This window comes from Microtus pennsylvanicus, chromosome 10 (assembly GCF_037038515.1).
Source record: "Microtus pennsylvanicus isolate mMicPen1 chromosome 10, mMicPen1.hap1, whole genome shotgun sequence".
NCBI classification, from domain to species: Eukaryota; Metazoa; Chordata; class Mammalia; order Rodentia; family Cricetidae; genus Microtus; species Microtus pennsylvanicus.
In genome coordinates this window covers 70,881,951-70,898,817 of record NC_134588.1, presented here as the reverse complement: position 1 = coordinate 70,898,817, position 16,867 = coordinate 70,881,951, and the positions used below count along the sequence as shown (strand labels likewise).

The 16,867-nt window shown below is 45.3% G+C and overlaps 3 protein-coding genes across 8 annotated transcripts in view; 2 read left to right on the top strand and 1 right to left on the bottom strand.

Annotated features, from left to right (window-relative positions):
* Ube2e1 (ubiquitin conjugating enzyme E2 E1) overlaps window positions 1–3,585 on the top strand; it is a 54,067-nt gene extending 50,482 nt beyond the window's left edge. Inside the window, exons 4-6 of one of the 3 annotated variants that reach the window (XM_075988649.1) lie at window positions 732–864; window positions 1,725–1,872; window positions 2,808–3,585. In XM_075988649.1, coding sequence (XP_075844764.1) covers window positions 732–864; window positions 1,725–1,872; window positions 2,808–2,905 — 379 coding nt within the window. In that variant the 3' untranslated portion in view covers window positions 2,906–3,585. The remainder of the gene's footprint in view (window positions 1–731; window positions 865–1,724; window positions 1,873–2,807) is intronic. The other 2 variants (XM_075988648.1, XM_075988647.1) reach the window with 2 other exon arrangements.
* On the bottom strand, window positions 2,961–10,750 carry Nkiras1 (NFKB inhibitor interacting Ras like 1). Of its 4 annotated transcripts, none has more exons than XM_075988652.1 (4): window positions 10,358–10,750; window positions 6,928–7,038; window positions 5,215–5,456; window positions 2,961–4,422 (listed from the first exon to the last, which is right to left on the bottom strand). In XM_075988652.1, the coding sequence occupies exons 2-4, from the start codon at window positions 7,019–7,021 to the stop codon at window positions 4,180–4,182; spliced, it is 579 nt and encodes a 192-aa protein (XP_075844767.1). In that variant the 5' UTR covers window positions 7,022–7,038; window positions 10,358–10,750; the 3' UTR covers window positions 2,961–4,179. The 4 variants fall into 4 exon arrangements, with proteins under 4 accessions (XP_075844767.1, XP_075844768.1, XP_075844766.1 ...); XM_075988653.1 differs by having other exon boundaries at window positions 2,961–4,559; window positions 10,548–10,750; XM_075988651.1 differs by having other exon boundaries at window positions 10,548–10,750.
* Window positions 10,743–13,860, top strand: Rpl15 (ribosomal protein L15). Its single transcript, XM_075988650.1, has 4 exons — window positions 10,743–10,871; window positions 11,256–11,437; window positions 11,554–11,690; window positions 12,338–13,860. Exons 2-4 carry the CDS (start codon window positions 11,266–11,268, stop codon window positions 12,641–12,643), a joined length of 615 nt encoding a protein of 204 aa, XP_075844765.1. The 5' UTR covers window positions 10,743–10,871; window positions 11,256–11,265; the 3' UTR covers window positions 12,644–13,860.
* The last annotated feature ends 3,007 nt before the right edge of the window (window positions 13,861–16,867 follow it).

The window sequence follows — 16,867 nt, the reverse complement described above, 5'->3', positions numbered from 1 at the left end:
TGTGAGTCAGAAAATGAGACTCTTGGCACTAGCGATAGTTACAAGAGATGGTGCAGCTCTGAGAAAACTTGTCACTGGATGACAGATGAGGATATGATCTGTCCTAGGCGTGGTTGAAGAGAAGGCTTTATTGTAGGAAGAAGGGGGAGAACAGGCAGAAGCATCTGGGAGAGTCCAGACTGAAGCTGGCCAGCAGACCAAACAGGGCCATGCCCAGGAGTGAGGGAGATGAGAAAGAAGAGAGACAAGGGCAAGCGAACCAAGAGAGAAACCAGAAAAGCCAATAGAGTTCGTGAACCTAGAGCCCATAGTCAGAACAGCTGAGTTATAATGTGGTGGAGCTGGGGGAAGGGAAGCGGAAGCCCAGCCCCTGGGAAGGAGGGGCTTAGGGGAGGGGGAGGGATGAGAAGTGCTAGGAGGAGACACACATACTGAGTGAGTGAGACTTGCTCTGGGTTTCTTGAGATCACCAACTTAGCTTCCAAGACACATCTTTAATTGCTGTTACCTTACATGTAAAGACGTTTGAGAGTTGAAAGTATGTCTGGTTATAACTAGTAAGCTTAGCATGGACCAGATGTTATTCTGTCATGGTTTACTTTCTGATGGATGATGAGTTTATACCACAGTCTTTATGAAGAGTATCCAGACATTAAACCAAAAGGATGGGGGGAGGCTCTTTTCTGAGACGGTGTCGCTGTCCTTTATCTGCTGGTGGTGTTATTTTTCAGTGCTGGTCCCAAAGGCGACAACATCTATGAGTGGAGATCAACCATTCTCGGGCCCCCGGGATCTGTGTATGAAGGTGGTGTGTTCTTCCTCGATATAACTTTTACACCAGAGTATCCCTTCAAGCCTCCAAAGGTAAGAAATCTACATATTCCCAGATTTGACTGTTTCTGTAAAAGATACATTAAAACTTTTAAAATGTAGTCACAAAAGCTAGATTTCTTCCCTGTTTGTGTTGGTGTCCTCCTTACCCATGGGCACTCCATTTTAGTAAAGTCTATGATTTAGGTACGGCCCAGATCTGAGCTTCTTGGGTGTGCAGTGTTTGCTAGTTTTAGTGAATGTGGTGACTGCTGATTTTGGCTCCTCAGTTGGCAATAGGTATGTCTAGTGGTACGTGCTGAAAACCTGTGCTGTTCATAGTCAGTCTTATGAGATGTGTAGCTTACTCAAAAACAGTGTATTACTACCAGCTAACACAAGAGGTCAGTAAACAACTAACAATTCAAACTTAGAAATACTCATATTTAAAGCATTAAAATTAAACTAAACATGTCATCCCAACACTCTGGAAATGGCAGCAGGCAGGAGGATCAAACATTTGCAGTTCGTCTGGGATACATAGTATGAGCTTAGCCTGATCGAGAAAAGAAAAACCCTGCTTGACGGTGTTGACACACACCTTTAATCCCAGCAGAGGCAGGCAGATCTCTGTGAGTTCGAGGCCAGCCTGGTCTACAGAGTGAGTTCCAGAACAGCCAGGGCTGTTACACAGAGAAACCATGTCTTGAAAAAAAGCAAGAAAGAAAAAGAATAGAGTAAGTGTTGGACTCCCTTTGCCTTTGGCAATTGGCATTGCCTTAAAATGAAAGGAGATGGTGTGAGCAAGCTCTGTAGCCTTACAGCCAAGTCTTATACATCTTAGGGATTAGTCAGCTGAAATACAGTACAAAGTCTCCTACCTGAATGCTCTTTGACAATAACCTTATTTTTAGGTTACATTTCGTACAAGAATTTATCACTGTAATATTAATAGTCAAGGAGTTATTTGCTTGGACATATTGAAAGACAACTGGAGCCCAGCACTAACCATCTCGAAAGTTCTCCTCTCTATCTGCTCACTCCTTACAGACTGCAATCCTGGTAAGGCTGATCATCTTCAGTGCTTTGCTTTTTACTAAATGAAAAGGTACTTGTCTTCCACATAAATTAAGACCCAAATTTTCAAAGGACATTTTAATTGAGAATTTAACCCACTAGTTGAAAAAGCAACTATTCTAAGTTAGCACTGAGGCTGGGTGGGTGGGTGGGTGACTCTGTTGCCTCCCTGTTTGGGTAGTGGTTCAGTGAGCACTTGCTCCACAGACAGTTCCCACTTTTGAAAGTGGTATTTTTCTGCCAAGTATGTGGTGATTGCAGAATTGTAATCTTACTGGGACTAATCATTTTAAAATAAAAAGAAATTATTTTTCTGCTTTCACATACAAATTTATTAGGCATTCCATTTTCAGAGAAGCACTTCTATTTGGAGGTCTGGGCTTTGGCCTTCTCCAGGATACAGAGTACAATATATACAGAGTACAGTAGACAGTGTCAATTGCACTGGGCACAAAGACTTCACAGCATCCACAGTGCTCTAATCAGTGAGCAGAGCTGGTCCCGGAGCTCTGGATGTCCAGACTTCTAAGTTTGGTCATACACATGAAGAACAGGAGTGTTACTTGTTGGGAGAGAAAAGAATAAGAAAATACAGCCAGGCCACTCCATTTTTTACCAAGACTCCTCTCATCCTCCCTTGTTTTACTTTATATTAAGATTAGAAGATGGGGCTGGAAAAATGGCCCATCTGTTAAGAGCAGTTATTCTTGCAGAGAGCCCAGGTTCAATTCCCAGCCCCTGCATAGCAGCCCACATCTACAGCATGCAGACAGAGTAGCCATACACATAAAACAAATCTTTTTAAATTTGTTTTTTAACAATTAGAAGAAAACCCCCTGGTGAGTGTTTCAGGCATAGGGCATGGTCATAACTGTTTGCTGTATGTTTCTATCTAAAGTGTCTACACCTTTTTCTTTCAGCTGACCCTTTGGTGGGAAGTATTGCCACTCAGTACATGACCAACAGAGCAGAACACGACAGAATGGCCAGACAGTGGACCAAGAGATACGCTACATAAACTGGGTTTTCAGTTCTTACATTATCTGTCTGTCACAGAAGAGAGCTGCTTATGATTTTGAAAGGGTGGGGGAGGGTGGGAATTGGTAAAGAGTAGGGTATTTCTATAACAGATATTATTCAGTCTTACTTCCTAAGATTTTGTTGTAACTTAAGGTATCTTGCTACAGTAGACAAATTGGTAATAGTGACTTTTAGAGCTGTCAGTTTTGCGAGATTAGCTTACTTTTAGTACAACAGGAAAGAATGCGCGTGTAGACACTTGGGTTTCATTGAGTGTAGTCTACTGTAATTTCTAAATGAGCTTACATTTGTATAGGTTACACACTTGGCCATTGATGCAAAGTCCTATTTTCTTCTTTTAAAAAGTTGGAATTTGTTTTTCCTTCTTAGAGGAAAACAATGGTATTTAACAGTTTGTAGAGATTGTTACCTCGTATATGTAAAATGGACACCTGGCTATGAGACACCATGTAGGAAACGAGTAGGTAATGTATTTTATTTCATATGCAAGTTACTTTAAAGGTTGAATCAGGATTTGTGGAACCCTGTAGTGAAATACCTTAAGCTGTTAACTGTAGGCGTGAAATAGGAACTGCTCAGTGGACTGGTTATGTGTTTTAGACTTCTTACGTCTGCATTTGTTACTGTGCTAATAAACAATATTAAGAACAACCCTGACCCGGCTGTGTTCATTTCCTCTCTGTGCATGCGGTACCTGAAGAAGCTAAAAGAGGACACTGGATCCCATGGAATCAGTTACTGGTGGTTGTGAGCCACCGTGTAGGTACTAGCAATTGAACCTGGGTCTTCTGCAAGAGCATCAGTCTTAACTACTGACCAATCTTTCCAGTCCTATTCAACCTTTGCTACTGAAAGGGTGCTTGCCATGCAAGTCCAGCAGCTTGAGTTCAGCCTCTGGAACTTAGGCATAGAGGGAAGAAGAAAGATGCTGCACACACACATCCTAGACATACAGGAATAAGCCTTTTTGAAATTATGTTCACAGTGAGGAATCTGCATGAAATTACAATGAGTATGACAGTTCCTGACAGGCTGGAAGGTTCCCATGGAACATTGCATACATTCCATATTTTATTTTACTAAGTACAACATAAATAACAAAGATAAAATATGTCTAACAGTAATAAATAAGCACAATAAGTTAATTATAGTGTAAAGTGCATTGAATTACCACTTAGGCCCGGAGGTGGTTTTGTAAAGGGCCATGCTACATCATAACTGTGCCATGCTACAGACATTTCAAGATCTGACTCAGTTTTCAGAATTGGAATTCCCTTTGTTCTTCCTGCCGGGCAAAGGGAAGCTGGATTTGCTCTGGGGCTGGGAGAGCTTGCTGGCTAGTAAAGTGAAGGGTTCGATCAGCGTCCTCCGGTCTGTCACCGTCACCTCCCACAGCTTCACCTTCTCGCTTTTTGCCCACCGCTGTGCCACTTCAGCGTCTACTTGTCTCTGCTCGGAGAGGTCGATTTTGTTTCCCAGCACGACAATTGCCACCTGAGGGAAAATGGTGGGAAGACCACACTGGGACACTGCGAAAGGGACAAACAAGGATTGCTCCTCCACTTGGCAAACTGCTTTACTTAAATGACAGAGCCAGTAATCTCAGCTGCTCTGGAGTTGAGGCAGGAGGACTGAAAATTCAAAGGGCAACTTAGTTAGACCCTGCCAAAAACAAAGTATAAAAACTAAAAGACTGGGGACGTAGAGAATTTAACTAGTAAGCATGAGGCCAGATTAATCCCAGTACTAAACTGGTGCTGGTGTCCTTAGGTATGAGAGAAATAAGAGAAGGCATCACCTCACTTTTTCCTGAGTCCATACAGACAGTCTGTATATAATTTTTAAAGGTTTAGGTTTATTATTTCTTTTTCCTCTTTTTGAGATTTATTTATTTGCTATGTATGCAGTGGTTAGAGAATTCCAGGCAGAAGGAAAGTGGCAAATAGGTGGGAGCTGATGACTGGTTATTAGCTTTGGGGCAGGGGGAGGTGTTAAATGACAAGAGCCCTATTTTGCCACAGACATCCTAAAAGCCTGAAGAAGCAATGATCGCACACATGACTAAGAAGCAATGATGGCACACATGGCTAAACTATGTAGGGCCTGAGCTGGGAAGTGAGAAAAGCACCTTGGACAGTGTAACCCAGAAAAAGGCAGAAAGTGATGCTTGCGCTATGGGCTCAGCCAGTCCCCACACCCTGTGTCTGCAGATACTGCTAATACAACTGGTTTCTAAGTGTGTGCACCCTACCCTACAATTCTAACAGATCTGAAATAGCCACTCACCTCTTTCTTGTCTTTGAATTTATCGATTTCCTTCTTCAGAAGCTCCACCCTTTGAAAGGACTCCAGGTTATTCACACTGTACACTAGAACAAAGCCGTCAGCGAAAGAGAAGTAATGCTTTGGCAGTTCCACGCCTTCCTGCAGGCCTCGCGTGTCGTATAAGTGGAGCTGTTCCTTCACCCCGCGGTCCGTCTCCACCGAGGCCATGTACACGTCTTCCATCGTCTCGCAGTCCTCCATGCCTGCATTAGAAGGCACCAGGGTCAGTTATTCACCAGTTCCCTTTCCCACTGAGCTGACTTTCTAGGTCTCCATATGCAATAATCACACTTTACTGATTTCTTCAAAATGAAAAGTAGTTATTCATCCAAAAGTGTATTTTTTGGACCGTCAAGATGGCTCTCAAGCATAGTGACCTGAGTTCAATTCCCAGGACCTACTAAAGCTAGAACTGACTCCACAGGGTCATCCTTTAATCTTTTCAGAGGCACACATGCCCCGTCGACCCACCAAAACACACACATACCTTTTTTTTTTTTTTTTGATTTTTCGAGACAGGGTTTCTCTGTAGCTTTTTGGTTCCTGTCCTGGAACTAGCTCTTGTAGACCAGGCTGGCCTTGAACTCACAGAGATCCGCCTGCCTCTGCCTCCAGAGTGCTGGGATTAAAGGCATGCGCCACCACTACCCGGCCAGTGGTGTACACTTTTAATCCTAACACTTGGGAGACAGAGGCATGGGGATCTCTGTGATTTCAAAGTTAGCCTGGTCTACAGTGACACACTTATGCATCCAGCACTGGTGGTGTAGACAGGAGGCCCAGTCAACATCAGCCTCAACTTGTAGGGATCTGAGGCCAGCTTGAGCTCCATGACACCTTGTCTCAAACAAAAACTTTCTTTTGGCCTTATTAGAATTAGCCTAGCATTAGGTCTACAAAAAATGTAAATTTTTATCTTCTATATAAAAATGACAATAAAAAACCAGGCAGTGGTGGCACACACCTTTAATCCCAGCACTCAAGGAGGCAGAGGCAGGCGGATCTCTTGAGTTCAAGGCCAGCCTGGTCTAATAGCAAGTTCCAGGACAGGCAAGGCTACAGAAAAACCTGTCTCAAGAAAAAAACAAAAAAAGTCATCAAAATAATAAAAGATAAAATGTGCTCTAAGCTATGTACCAAGAAAGAAATGCTTTAAAGATCTGTATTTACTCTTTTACATAAACCTAAGTTCATTTAACTTCTCTACCAAAATCATGACCTCACTTAAGCCAGAAACATTATCTTCACCTCTGCAGATCTATAAAGCATTGTCATATACAGTATGATAAAACAGGAAACTGCTCATCGAAGGAATAAATGAGATAGTCCCAGGTTACTAAGTTGGGTCACACTGTAGCAAACACCATTTTTTCATTTTTAAGCCTATACAGCACTAGACCACTGTGACTGAAGAATGGCATCGGTGTTGCTACCGCAGATACCCTAGGGTTCCTAGACCCTGCTGATGCAGGTGCACAGCGCCCGTTTTCATATTATCCATGTCTGCCTGCCACTTGTTTCTGACCTGCTAGATAACCTGCAGAAGCACTGCTGGACTTCAACAAAACCCAATTTCCTTGTCCCTACTCGGTCTCCTTTACACCACTTAGCGTGACCAACACGTGTCCTGCACCAGTTCCAGATCTAGAGAGAAATGAAGAAGGATGATCTTACCAATAGTATGATTCCCATAAAGGAGTTGCTCCAGAATGGCAGTTTTCCCAACAGACAACAACCCACAAACGACAACCTTGCAGCCCTTTCCCATCTTCTCTTGCGACAGCACTGTGGAAAAAAGAGAGGGCACCTTATCCTGGACACGCTGAAATAAATCCCTTTCTCTTCCTTAAAGTTTTAAGTTGAACCAGTAATACTGGGGAAACTCCAAACAGTAGAAGGGTGATAGAGAATAAGATAATCTTTCCACATGCCATTCCCCAGGCTCTCTGTTAAGAGTGTCTTATATGGCGCACGCCTTTAATCCCAGCACTCGGGAGGCTGAGGCAGGCGGATCTCTGTGAGTTCGAGACCAGCCTGGTCTACAGAGCTAGTTCCAGGACAGGCTCCAAAGCCACAGAGAAACCCCGTCTCGAAAAAAACCAAAAAAAAAAAAAAAAAAAAAAAAAGAGTGTCTTATAGATTGCCACAGAATCGTCTGGATAGACTCTAAAGACACCTGAATGGAGATGTGTGCAATCCCAGCACTCGAAAGGCAGAGGAGGACCAGTGCCAGCTACATAGTTAGAGACCAACTTGGCTTTTGATATCTATGCATGGCTGCTCATGCCTACAATCCCAACCCTCTGGAATAGACGCAAAAAGTGCTGAGACTGGAGGATTACCATGAATAAGGTACCATTTTCCTTAAGGCTTTTGTTTTTCCAAAAGACAGGATAGTGGCAGCTAAGGTAAATGGTTCAGTAGAACAGCAGAAAAGTCACTTTTAAAAAGTCAAATGGGGGGGCTGGAGAGATGGCTCAGTGGTTAAGAGCATTGCCTGCTCTTCCAAAGGTCCTGAGTTCAATTCCCAGCAACCACATGTGGCTCACAACCATCTGTAAAGAGGTCTGGTGCCCTCTTCTGGCCTGCAGACATGCACACAGACAGAATATTGTATAATAAATAAATAAATATTTAAAAAAAAAAAAAAGTCAAATGGGGGCTGGAGAGATGGCTCAGTGGTTAAGAGGATTGCCTGCTCTTCCAAAGGTCCTGAGTTCAATTCCCAGCAACCACATGGTGACTCACAACCATCTGTAATGAGGTCTGGTGCCCTCTTCTGACCTTTAGGCATATACACAGACAGAATATTGTATACATAATAAATATATATTTAAAAAAAGTAAGTCAAATGGTCCGGGTGGTGGTGGTGCACGCCTTTAATCTCTGTACTTGGGAGGCAGGGGCAGGTGAATCTCTGAGTTCAAGGCCAGCCTGAATTCCAGAACAGGCTCCAAAGCTACAGAGACACTTGTCTCAACAAAACAAAATAAGTAAATAAATTAGTAAAAATAAAAGAAAATAAAAAGTCATATGGTAGGGCCGGAGAGATGCCTCAGAGGTTCATTCAATTCTCAGCACTCACATGGCAGCTCTAAACTGTCTAACTCCAGTTCCAGGAGATCTAATACCCGCCCGCCACACACACACAAACATACATAGAGGCAAAAGACCAATGTATGTAAAACCAATGAAAATAATAAAGAGAAAAAGGTCGAATTGTAAGCCAGCAGGCATGGTGGTGCAGTCCTTAATTGTGGCATGTGAGTTTGACAGAGCCTGGTCTATATAGCAAGTTCCAGGACTTGCTATATAGCAAGAGGTATATAGAAAAACCCTGTCTCAAAACCCAGCTCACCAATGGGGAAAAATACCTGCTACCCAGTCCCACAGGTTGTCCTCTCAACTTCTACCTTTACATGCATGCACAAATTTTTTTTTTTAAATGTGTAGCCCAGGCTGGCCTCGAACTCGTGATCCTCCTGCCTCTGCCTCCTTCAGCAAATCCTACCGGCGTGCGCCACCACAACCGGCCATGCATGCACAAATTAATAAGTGTAATTTAAGAAAATTTTTGAAATGGTCTCACTGTGTAGCTATGGCTGTCCTAGAACTTACTATGTAGACTCAGAGATTCTCCTACCTCTACATCCCAAATCCTAGGATTAAAGGTGTGAACCACTCTGCGTGACCAAAAAAAAAACCAAAAACAAAACACCTTTTAAGGGGTCATAGCAATAGCTCCATGGTTAAGAGCAACCAACTGTTCTTGCAGAGGACCTGAGTTTGATTCCCAGCACCTACACAGTGGCTTAATGTATAAGGGTTTTTTGCCAGCAGTGTGTGCCATACTCATGCCTGGTACCCTTGGAAGCCAGGAAGAGGGTATCAGATCCCCTGGGACTGAAGCTAAATTGCAATGTGGGTACCAGGGTCCCCTAAACCAGTGAACCACCTCTCTAGCTCTCCACCCCCAATTTATAGAAATGGACTCCCAAAAATGCCCCCCCCCTTCTAATCCTGGAAACCTTTGAGACCTTACTTTAGAAGGAATTTTGCATGTGGATTGAATTAGCCTTGAGACACAGAAATCAAGATGGAGGTGGAGATCTCCACAGGGGTATTTATGAGAAGTTTTAAGGAGAGGGAATGATTGAGTGCAAGGTGAGAGACGCCAACAGCCAAGAGAGGCAGGCGGCCTTGGGCTGCTGTTCTTTCTGACACCCTGAATTTTTTAAAATTTATTTGTATTTAATGTTCATTGGTATTTTGTCTGCATGTATGTCTGTGTGAGGGTATCAGAACTCCTGGAGCTGAAGTTACAGAGAGTTGTGAGCTGCGTGGGTGCTGGGAATTGAACCCGGGTCCTCCGGAAGAACAGTCAATGCTCTTAACTACTTAGTCATCTCTCCAACCCCAACACCATGACTTTCACCTAGCTTTATTTCTGATTACAATCTATAAAATGATGAGTGCTTTATGTGAGCCATTAAACGTATTGCTGTAGAGGCCAGGCAGGGAGAGCACAGCCTCCTGACTTGAGGGGAAAGCATAGAGGGTCTGTGCAGGTTTGAGGCTAGTCTAGACGATCCATCAAGTTTCCAGGACAGTTAACGTTACATAGGAAAATAAAATCTGATCCTGAGGGCTGGGGAGGCTCGGTAGTTAGAGCACTTTCTCATTCAGGTCCCAGCACCTACATGTGTGGTTCAGTTCTGGGGTGCACATACATACATGCAAGCAAACACACATAAACTAAAAATAAATCTTAAAGAAAACAAGAATTTTCTAAAAGAGAAATCATATTTTAAAATTTAACTAATCTATTTTACATCCCACTAGAGTTTCCGCTCCCTCCTCTCCTCCCATTCCCTCTGCCCTACCCCTACCAACCTTGGCCACAAACAAGAGCAGACTTTGTTAAAACCACACGACTATATGAAAAAAGAAAATTCTGGAGCTGCAAAAACGCCAGCAAACCATTATCTCTTAATAAGGAACGCAATGCAGAATGCCAGCATCCTGGGCATTTCTTCCTGAAACAGTTGCACTTAAGGAGGCTTGGCAAATGAAGAATTTGCTATACTAAAACCATCGTTCTGACCTTAGCACCTCCGACTCCCATACACCCCAGGAAGGGCAGGAGGAGGCGGCCTGGTCCCGCAGATCCCCGGCGGGATTCACGGACACGCACGGGGCCTACGCGTGCAGCCACTTGCGCCTACGCCCACCCGGTGGCTGTCCTGCTGTCAGCTGCTCCGGGTTCACGAAGCGGAGCCGGCGGAGACACCAACCTGGCACCACGGGGCAGTGAGACAGAGGCACGCCAGTCACTGCGGTCCCCGACTTGCCTCCTCAGGAACCGCAGCAGTGACGCCTCAGGGCTCAACGCCTCCCGCAGCCTTTGCAGTTCAGAGGCGACGCTGAGAGTGCGCGGGGGGTGGGGGGGTGGACACGCGTGGAAAACCACCGGCTTGGATGTTGGAACTACATGCCCCATGAGGCCCTGCGCGGCCACTCCCGCCCCACCGGAAGGAGAACCGCCGAGGCGGAGGGAGGAGCCACAAAAGGGATTGTGGGAGAAAGGCTTCTTCCTTTCCTCTGACGGCGGCCATCAGGTAGGCAGGTCGGGCGGGATTTGCGTTTCTATCCGTGGCGAATCGCGCCGGTCTTCAGCCATCCGGGCCCGGCTGCACTGCCGCCTCTGAGCTTCGTCCTCCCGCGAGCGTTCAGTCAGGATGCGGGGTGGAGCGGGCGCGGAGTCGCAGCCGTCCGGGAGGCTTGCGGGAGACGCGATGGCGGCAGGATCCGAGCTGGGCCCGGGCCTAGAGAAGGCCTGGCTGGAGCGAAACTCGCCGGCGGTGACTATCGCGTCCCCAAGTCCGGCTCCTCGGACCAGCCGCTAGCGCCGAGCCGTTCCCGTTCCCCGTGGACGGAGCGGTTCTGGTCGCCGCCTTCCTGACCGCCATCGCCCTGCGATGTGCTTCTTCTCCCCCCCGAAGGTGAGCCAAGATGGGCGCGTACAAGTACATCCAGGAGCTGTGGCGGAAGAAGCAGTCGGACGTGATGCGCTTCCTGCTGAGGGTCCGCTGCTGGCAGTACCGCCAGCTGTCCGCGCTGCACCGGGCTCCCCGCCCCACCCGGCCCGACAAAGCGCGGAGGCTGGGCTACAAGGCCAAGCAAGGTGCGTGGTGGCCCGAGATGTCCCGAGTGGGCGATCCCTGGTTCCCCCATCCTCCCGCGGTCACTCTAGCTCGGTGCTGAGTCTCACCTGTCGGCGGTGGGTTTGTCCCTGTCCAGGTTACGTCATATACAGGATTCGCGTCCGCCGTGGTGGCCGCAAACGCCCGGTGCCCAAGGGTGCGACCTACGGCAAGCCTGTCCATCATGGTGTGAACCAGCTAAAGTTTGCCCGAAGCCTTCAGTCTGTTGCTGAGGTAAACGGATCGGGGTACTGGTTGTCCTGGCAACCCGTTAGGGGTTGTGGGCTGGAAGAAATGGGGACCACGGTGGAATTTGACTGGGCGCAAGGTGGGCTTGGAGGTGTCTTGTACTTAACCTTGGCAAAGAGCAGCTATTATCAAAACTCTTACTACTGCTTGGTGCTTAGGTTTTAGGTTTATACTAAGAAGATTTTTGTTTTAGTGAGCTAGGTCCTGGCAGAGCCTAAGCTTTGGAAGGCGGTAAAGTTTTGAGCAGTTATCATATTACATTTAGTTATGTTGCTAATATAATGTTTTTCTTCTGGACTGCTAAGTTGTGTTCTGGGGTCAGGGACCCCTTTCCAAAAGCTGGAAGCTTTTTATTCATTGACAATTGTATAAGGCCATGGCCCTGACCCTTGTTGATGGAGGGGACTGTGACAGAACTCACTTTATGCCCGGTGTTTGTATGGTTTTGTTGGGCGGGAGAATAAGAAGGATGATGTTTCTGTCTGGATACCTGTCTTTTACACTGGGCTTTAGTGTGGGGGGACTTGGCCTGCTTTGGTCTCTGGTGATGCAGAGTTGGGAGGAAGGATTTTTGTCTGAGTTGTTGCTGTGGGCAATACAGAAGACTGACTGGGCTTTTCCCTCTGTTTTAGGAGAGAGCTGGACGCCACTGTGGGGCTCTGAGAGTCCTGAATTCTTACTGGGTTGGCGAAGATTCCACATACAAATTTTTTGAGGTTATCCTCATCGATCCATTCCATAAAGCTATCAGAAGAAACCCTGACACCCAATGGATCACCAAACCGGTCCACAAGCACAGAGAGATGCGTGGGCTGACGTCTGCAGGCCGCAAGAGCCGTGGCCTTGGAAAGGGCCACAAGTTCCACCACACTATTGGTGGCTCTCGCCGTGCAGCCTGGAGAAGGCGCAACACTCTGCAGCTCCACCGTTACCGCTAATATACGTAATGTTTGTACAATTCATACCCAATAAACAATTTAGGACCGTCCTGTCTGCTTAAAGGTGTTATTTGTCTGTTAAGACTGTCGCAGATTGTCATGAGTGTTTTGTGGATTATAGCGGTTAAAGTGCAATGATGTTTGAAGATTACAGTGATGGTATATCTTGTTTCTGGTGACCTTTCTGTCTGCATTACCTGCTTAGGGGGTTCGGTGTATGGTTTACACCATGTGGTATCCTATGTATGAAGGACTTGCCCTGTAGAAGTGTTTGGTGCATGTGATAGAAATGCAGCTTTCTTGGGATGATAAAATCTTCTAGTCACTGAAGTGGCTGCTTGCTTTAGAGTTGGGATTTTGCTTAGAAATGTAGGAAGAGAAGCTTCCAGCTTGTTTTGTGAACATGCTTAGACGAGGGAGTTCAGCTACAACCCACAATTTGAGATTGAATCCAGTGCCCCATTTTCAGAAGAACCAGGTAAAATTGGAAAAGGCTTCCGTATTCTGTTGGATCTCAGGAGGATGAGCTTGATGTCCAGTAATCGGTGTTGACACCTTGCTGTTTCAAAGGTGGTGGTGATTGAATTTTGGGTGGGGTGAGGCCTATTTTGGAATGGTATGGTGAGGTTGCCCTCGGCAGATTATTTCCCTTAGCGTTTGTAGTCCAGTGATGGGTGCCACGTGGGCTTCAATTAATGCCAGCCAAGTGAACTCCAAAAAGTTGTGGTTAAGATAGTAAGTATCCAGCCATTAGGAAGCTTCTAGCCACATAACAAGGATGGTTGGGTACTTAAAGGTCAATCCTGGACCAGTCAATTCATCTTGGGGGTAAGGAAAGCAGTTGGCCATATGATTTCATTAGTCTTTCCTTTGGTAGTGGTTGGTGGTACTTGTCCCAGGTATATTTCTCAGAGGTTGACATTTCACCAAGGCCACACACAACTACCAAGTTTTGTTTGTGCCATGCCTTGGACTAGGTCCCAGGATGAGTGTGGAATGAATAGACAGTACAGCCCTTGTCAGGGATCTGGGCTGGTGGGCTTAACAATCTAATTGAAGCTTTTCTTAAACTTTTTCTCTTCAGATTTCTAAAGGATTTTACTGATTTCCAGAAAATACTAGATAAAAATCTTGACCTAGAATTCTTTTATATTCGGCAAAACAAATTGTATAGAGGTTGTTCAACTAAAGTAATAAATGTCTATTAAAGAAGTGTACCTTATGTTATCATTTATGTAAAAGCAAATGAAAACCTGCACAAGATGCTTACCGTAGAAATGGAAGCATCATTTGAGAGAAAATGTATACTAAGGAAACTGCTTGGGCCTGGCACTGTGGCTCAGCACTGGAAAGATTGTCTGCTAAAGGCCTGTCGGCATTACAGAAGCTTGCCTTTATCCTTGCCATCCTTGAGATTTCTCCACACAGCAGCTAGAGGTCCTAAGTTTGTCCTAGTCTTTGTTATGCAAACTAAAATCCTTAGCAAATACCTGTGCTGCCCCCTCAGTTCCTCAGTCTTTCCCCAGACAATTGGAATCCTAGCAGATGGTCTGTGATCACTGCTAATGCTTTCGGTTTTATTTCAGATGATTTCAGTTATCTGAGGCGTCATTTAACTCCTGCCTCCACCTCACATGGACCAGGATCATAGGCATGCATCAACATGCAAGCTATTATTTTTGTCTTGAGGAAAGATCAATGTTGCCCTGGTTTGGAACTATGTAAACTGTACTGGAACTCAAATCTACCTACCTCTGCCTGCACACTCTTGGTTTCTTTATGAGACAGTCTTAATGTATAACCCAGGTTGACCTCAATTACTGAGGTTAGTAATTGGTCTCACAACTTAACAAGGAACGGGTACATAACTGATGGATTTTGCCACTGAAGTATATGCTTAAATGGTGTACCAGAGAGCACACCTTTTATCCACACACTTGGGAGGTAGGCAAGGGGATCAGCAGTACAAGCCTGTCTCAAAAAAGGCTGTGAGTAGCAGGCTCTGCATTAAGTGCCTTAATTGTACACCTTTCCATCTCAGTGCTTGGAAGGCAGAGGCTGTGAATCTCTGAGTTCAAGTCCAGCCTGGTCTACAGAGAGCTCTAAATCTGCCTCCCAGATTCCTGTTCTGAAGGCATTAGGTGAGATCAGTTTCTTGGATTTGACTTTAGATTTTGAGATAGTAATAGGCCTTGAACTGACATTTTGGAGGATGGAGACTGCTGGTGTTTGCCACATCTACTTTACCCAGTTTATATGGTGCTCGGGATAGAGTCAGTGCCTTGTGTGTGCTAGGCAAGCACTCTTCCAACTAGAAGAAATAACTTCTGGGTGAGAGAGTCTTGCTATGGATCCCAAGCTGGCCTCAGGCAGCAGTCCTTGTATGTGATGGGATTGCATGTATGTACCATCACACCTGGCTCAGGAGATATTAAGATGTCTATTAGTTATTTTTACCCCAATTGCAGTGTATTATACATGATAAGTTCCTTGCATCGTTATCTAGGAGCTTATTTGTCCACAAAGAGCTTCATTCCCTTCATTTCGAGACCCCTTTGGGAGTTGAAGGATACTGTCATACAGGTCAAATATCAGCCATCCTGAATATCAGATGTTTACATTATGATTTGTAACAGCAGCAAAATCACAATTGTAAAGTAGCACTGAAAATAATTTTATGGTTGGGGTTACTACAACATGAAGGCTGCAGCACTAGGGAGGTTGAGAACCCTGCGTGAACTGCAGAAGATCCCCCTCGGAGTGGCCCAGTTATAAAAAGATCCAAGGGAAAGGCAGTGTTCTCTGCTAGTGAGTGCACCTATTTTTTGTGTGTGAGGGGTTTGAAACAGCGTTTCTCTGTAGCTTTTTGGAGCCTATCCTGGAACTAGCTCTGGTAGACCAGGCTGGCCTTGAACTCACAGAGATCTGCCTGCCTCTGCCTCCCAAGTGCTGGGATTAAAGGCATGTGCCGCCACCAACCAGCACAGAACACTTAATATTCTTGAGGGGACCAGAGTTCAGTTCCCAGCATCCTTATCAGACAACTGGCAACCACCTGAAACTCTAGCTCCAGGGGATTCCTCACCCTCCTCTGGCCTTCAGGAGTATTTACATTTATGTCCACATCCTAACACCAACACTTACACAGAAATAAGATAAAAGTAAACTTGGACTTAGACTCAAAATAACAATTTTATTTAGGGGCTGGAGAGATGACTCAGATTAAGAGCACTAGCTGTTCTGGAGGTCCCTGGTTCTCAGCACCCACACAGCAACTCACAATGTCTTTAACTCCAGTTCCAGGAGATCTGATGCTCTCTTCTGGGTTCATGGGCACCAGGCATGTACATAGTGCGCTTACATGCATGCAACCAAATCACACACAAAAATAAATTTAAAAAAAAATCAATTTTAAGTCATTGTCCAATTTTTTCCACAGAGTTTGTACCAATTTAAACCACCAGCAATGTATGAGGGGACTTTTGTTTTTTATACCCGTCATGTTATCAAATTTTGGGATTTCTCTCAGTCTTGTGGAAAAGGCCGTTAGATACTTTTATTGTTGCCCTCTGAGTGTGGCAAAGACAACACCACATGTCTACCAAAGCTTCTTGCCACCAGAATACACGGCTAAACTCTTGTTTAGGTAGAAGTCTTACGAGTTATTCTGCAATTCAGGACAAGAGTAGACACTCCTTCCCTGCTTTCCCAAACTGCACATAACCATAGAAGCCCCTGCTCCAAGCCGAGCAGTTGTGGTGCACGCCTTTAATCCCAGCACTTGGGAGGCAAAGCCAGGCAGATCTTTGTGAGTTTGAGGCCAACCTGGTCTACAAGAATTAGTTCCAGGACAGGTACCAAAGCTACAGAGAAACCCTGTCTCAAAAAAAGAAAAAAAAAAAAAAAGAAAAGAAAAAAGAAAGAAAGAAAGAAAAAGAAAAGAAAAGAAAGAAAGAAAAAGAAGAAGCCCAAGCTCCAGAAGGCACAGCTACAAATTGAGAACTGCTCAACCCTGCCAGCCAGAGGAAGATTTCACTGCGCTAGGGACTGGCGCTTGCCCTGCTCTCCTGGAAGCATGGCCTATGTTGATTCTGATTATAAAATAAGCAATGGGGGGCTGGAGAGATGGCTCAGAGGTTAAGAGCATTGCCTGCTCTTCCAAAGGTCCTGAGTTCAATTCCCAGCAACCACATGGGGGCTCACAACCATCTGTAAAGAGGTCTG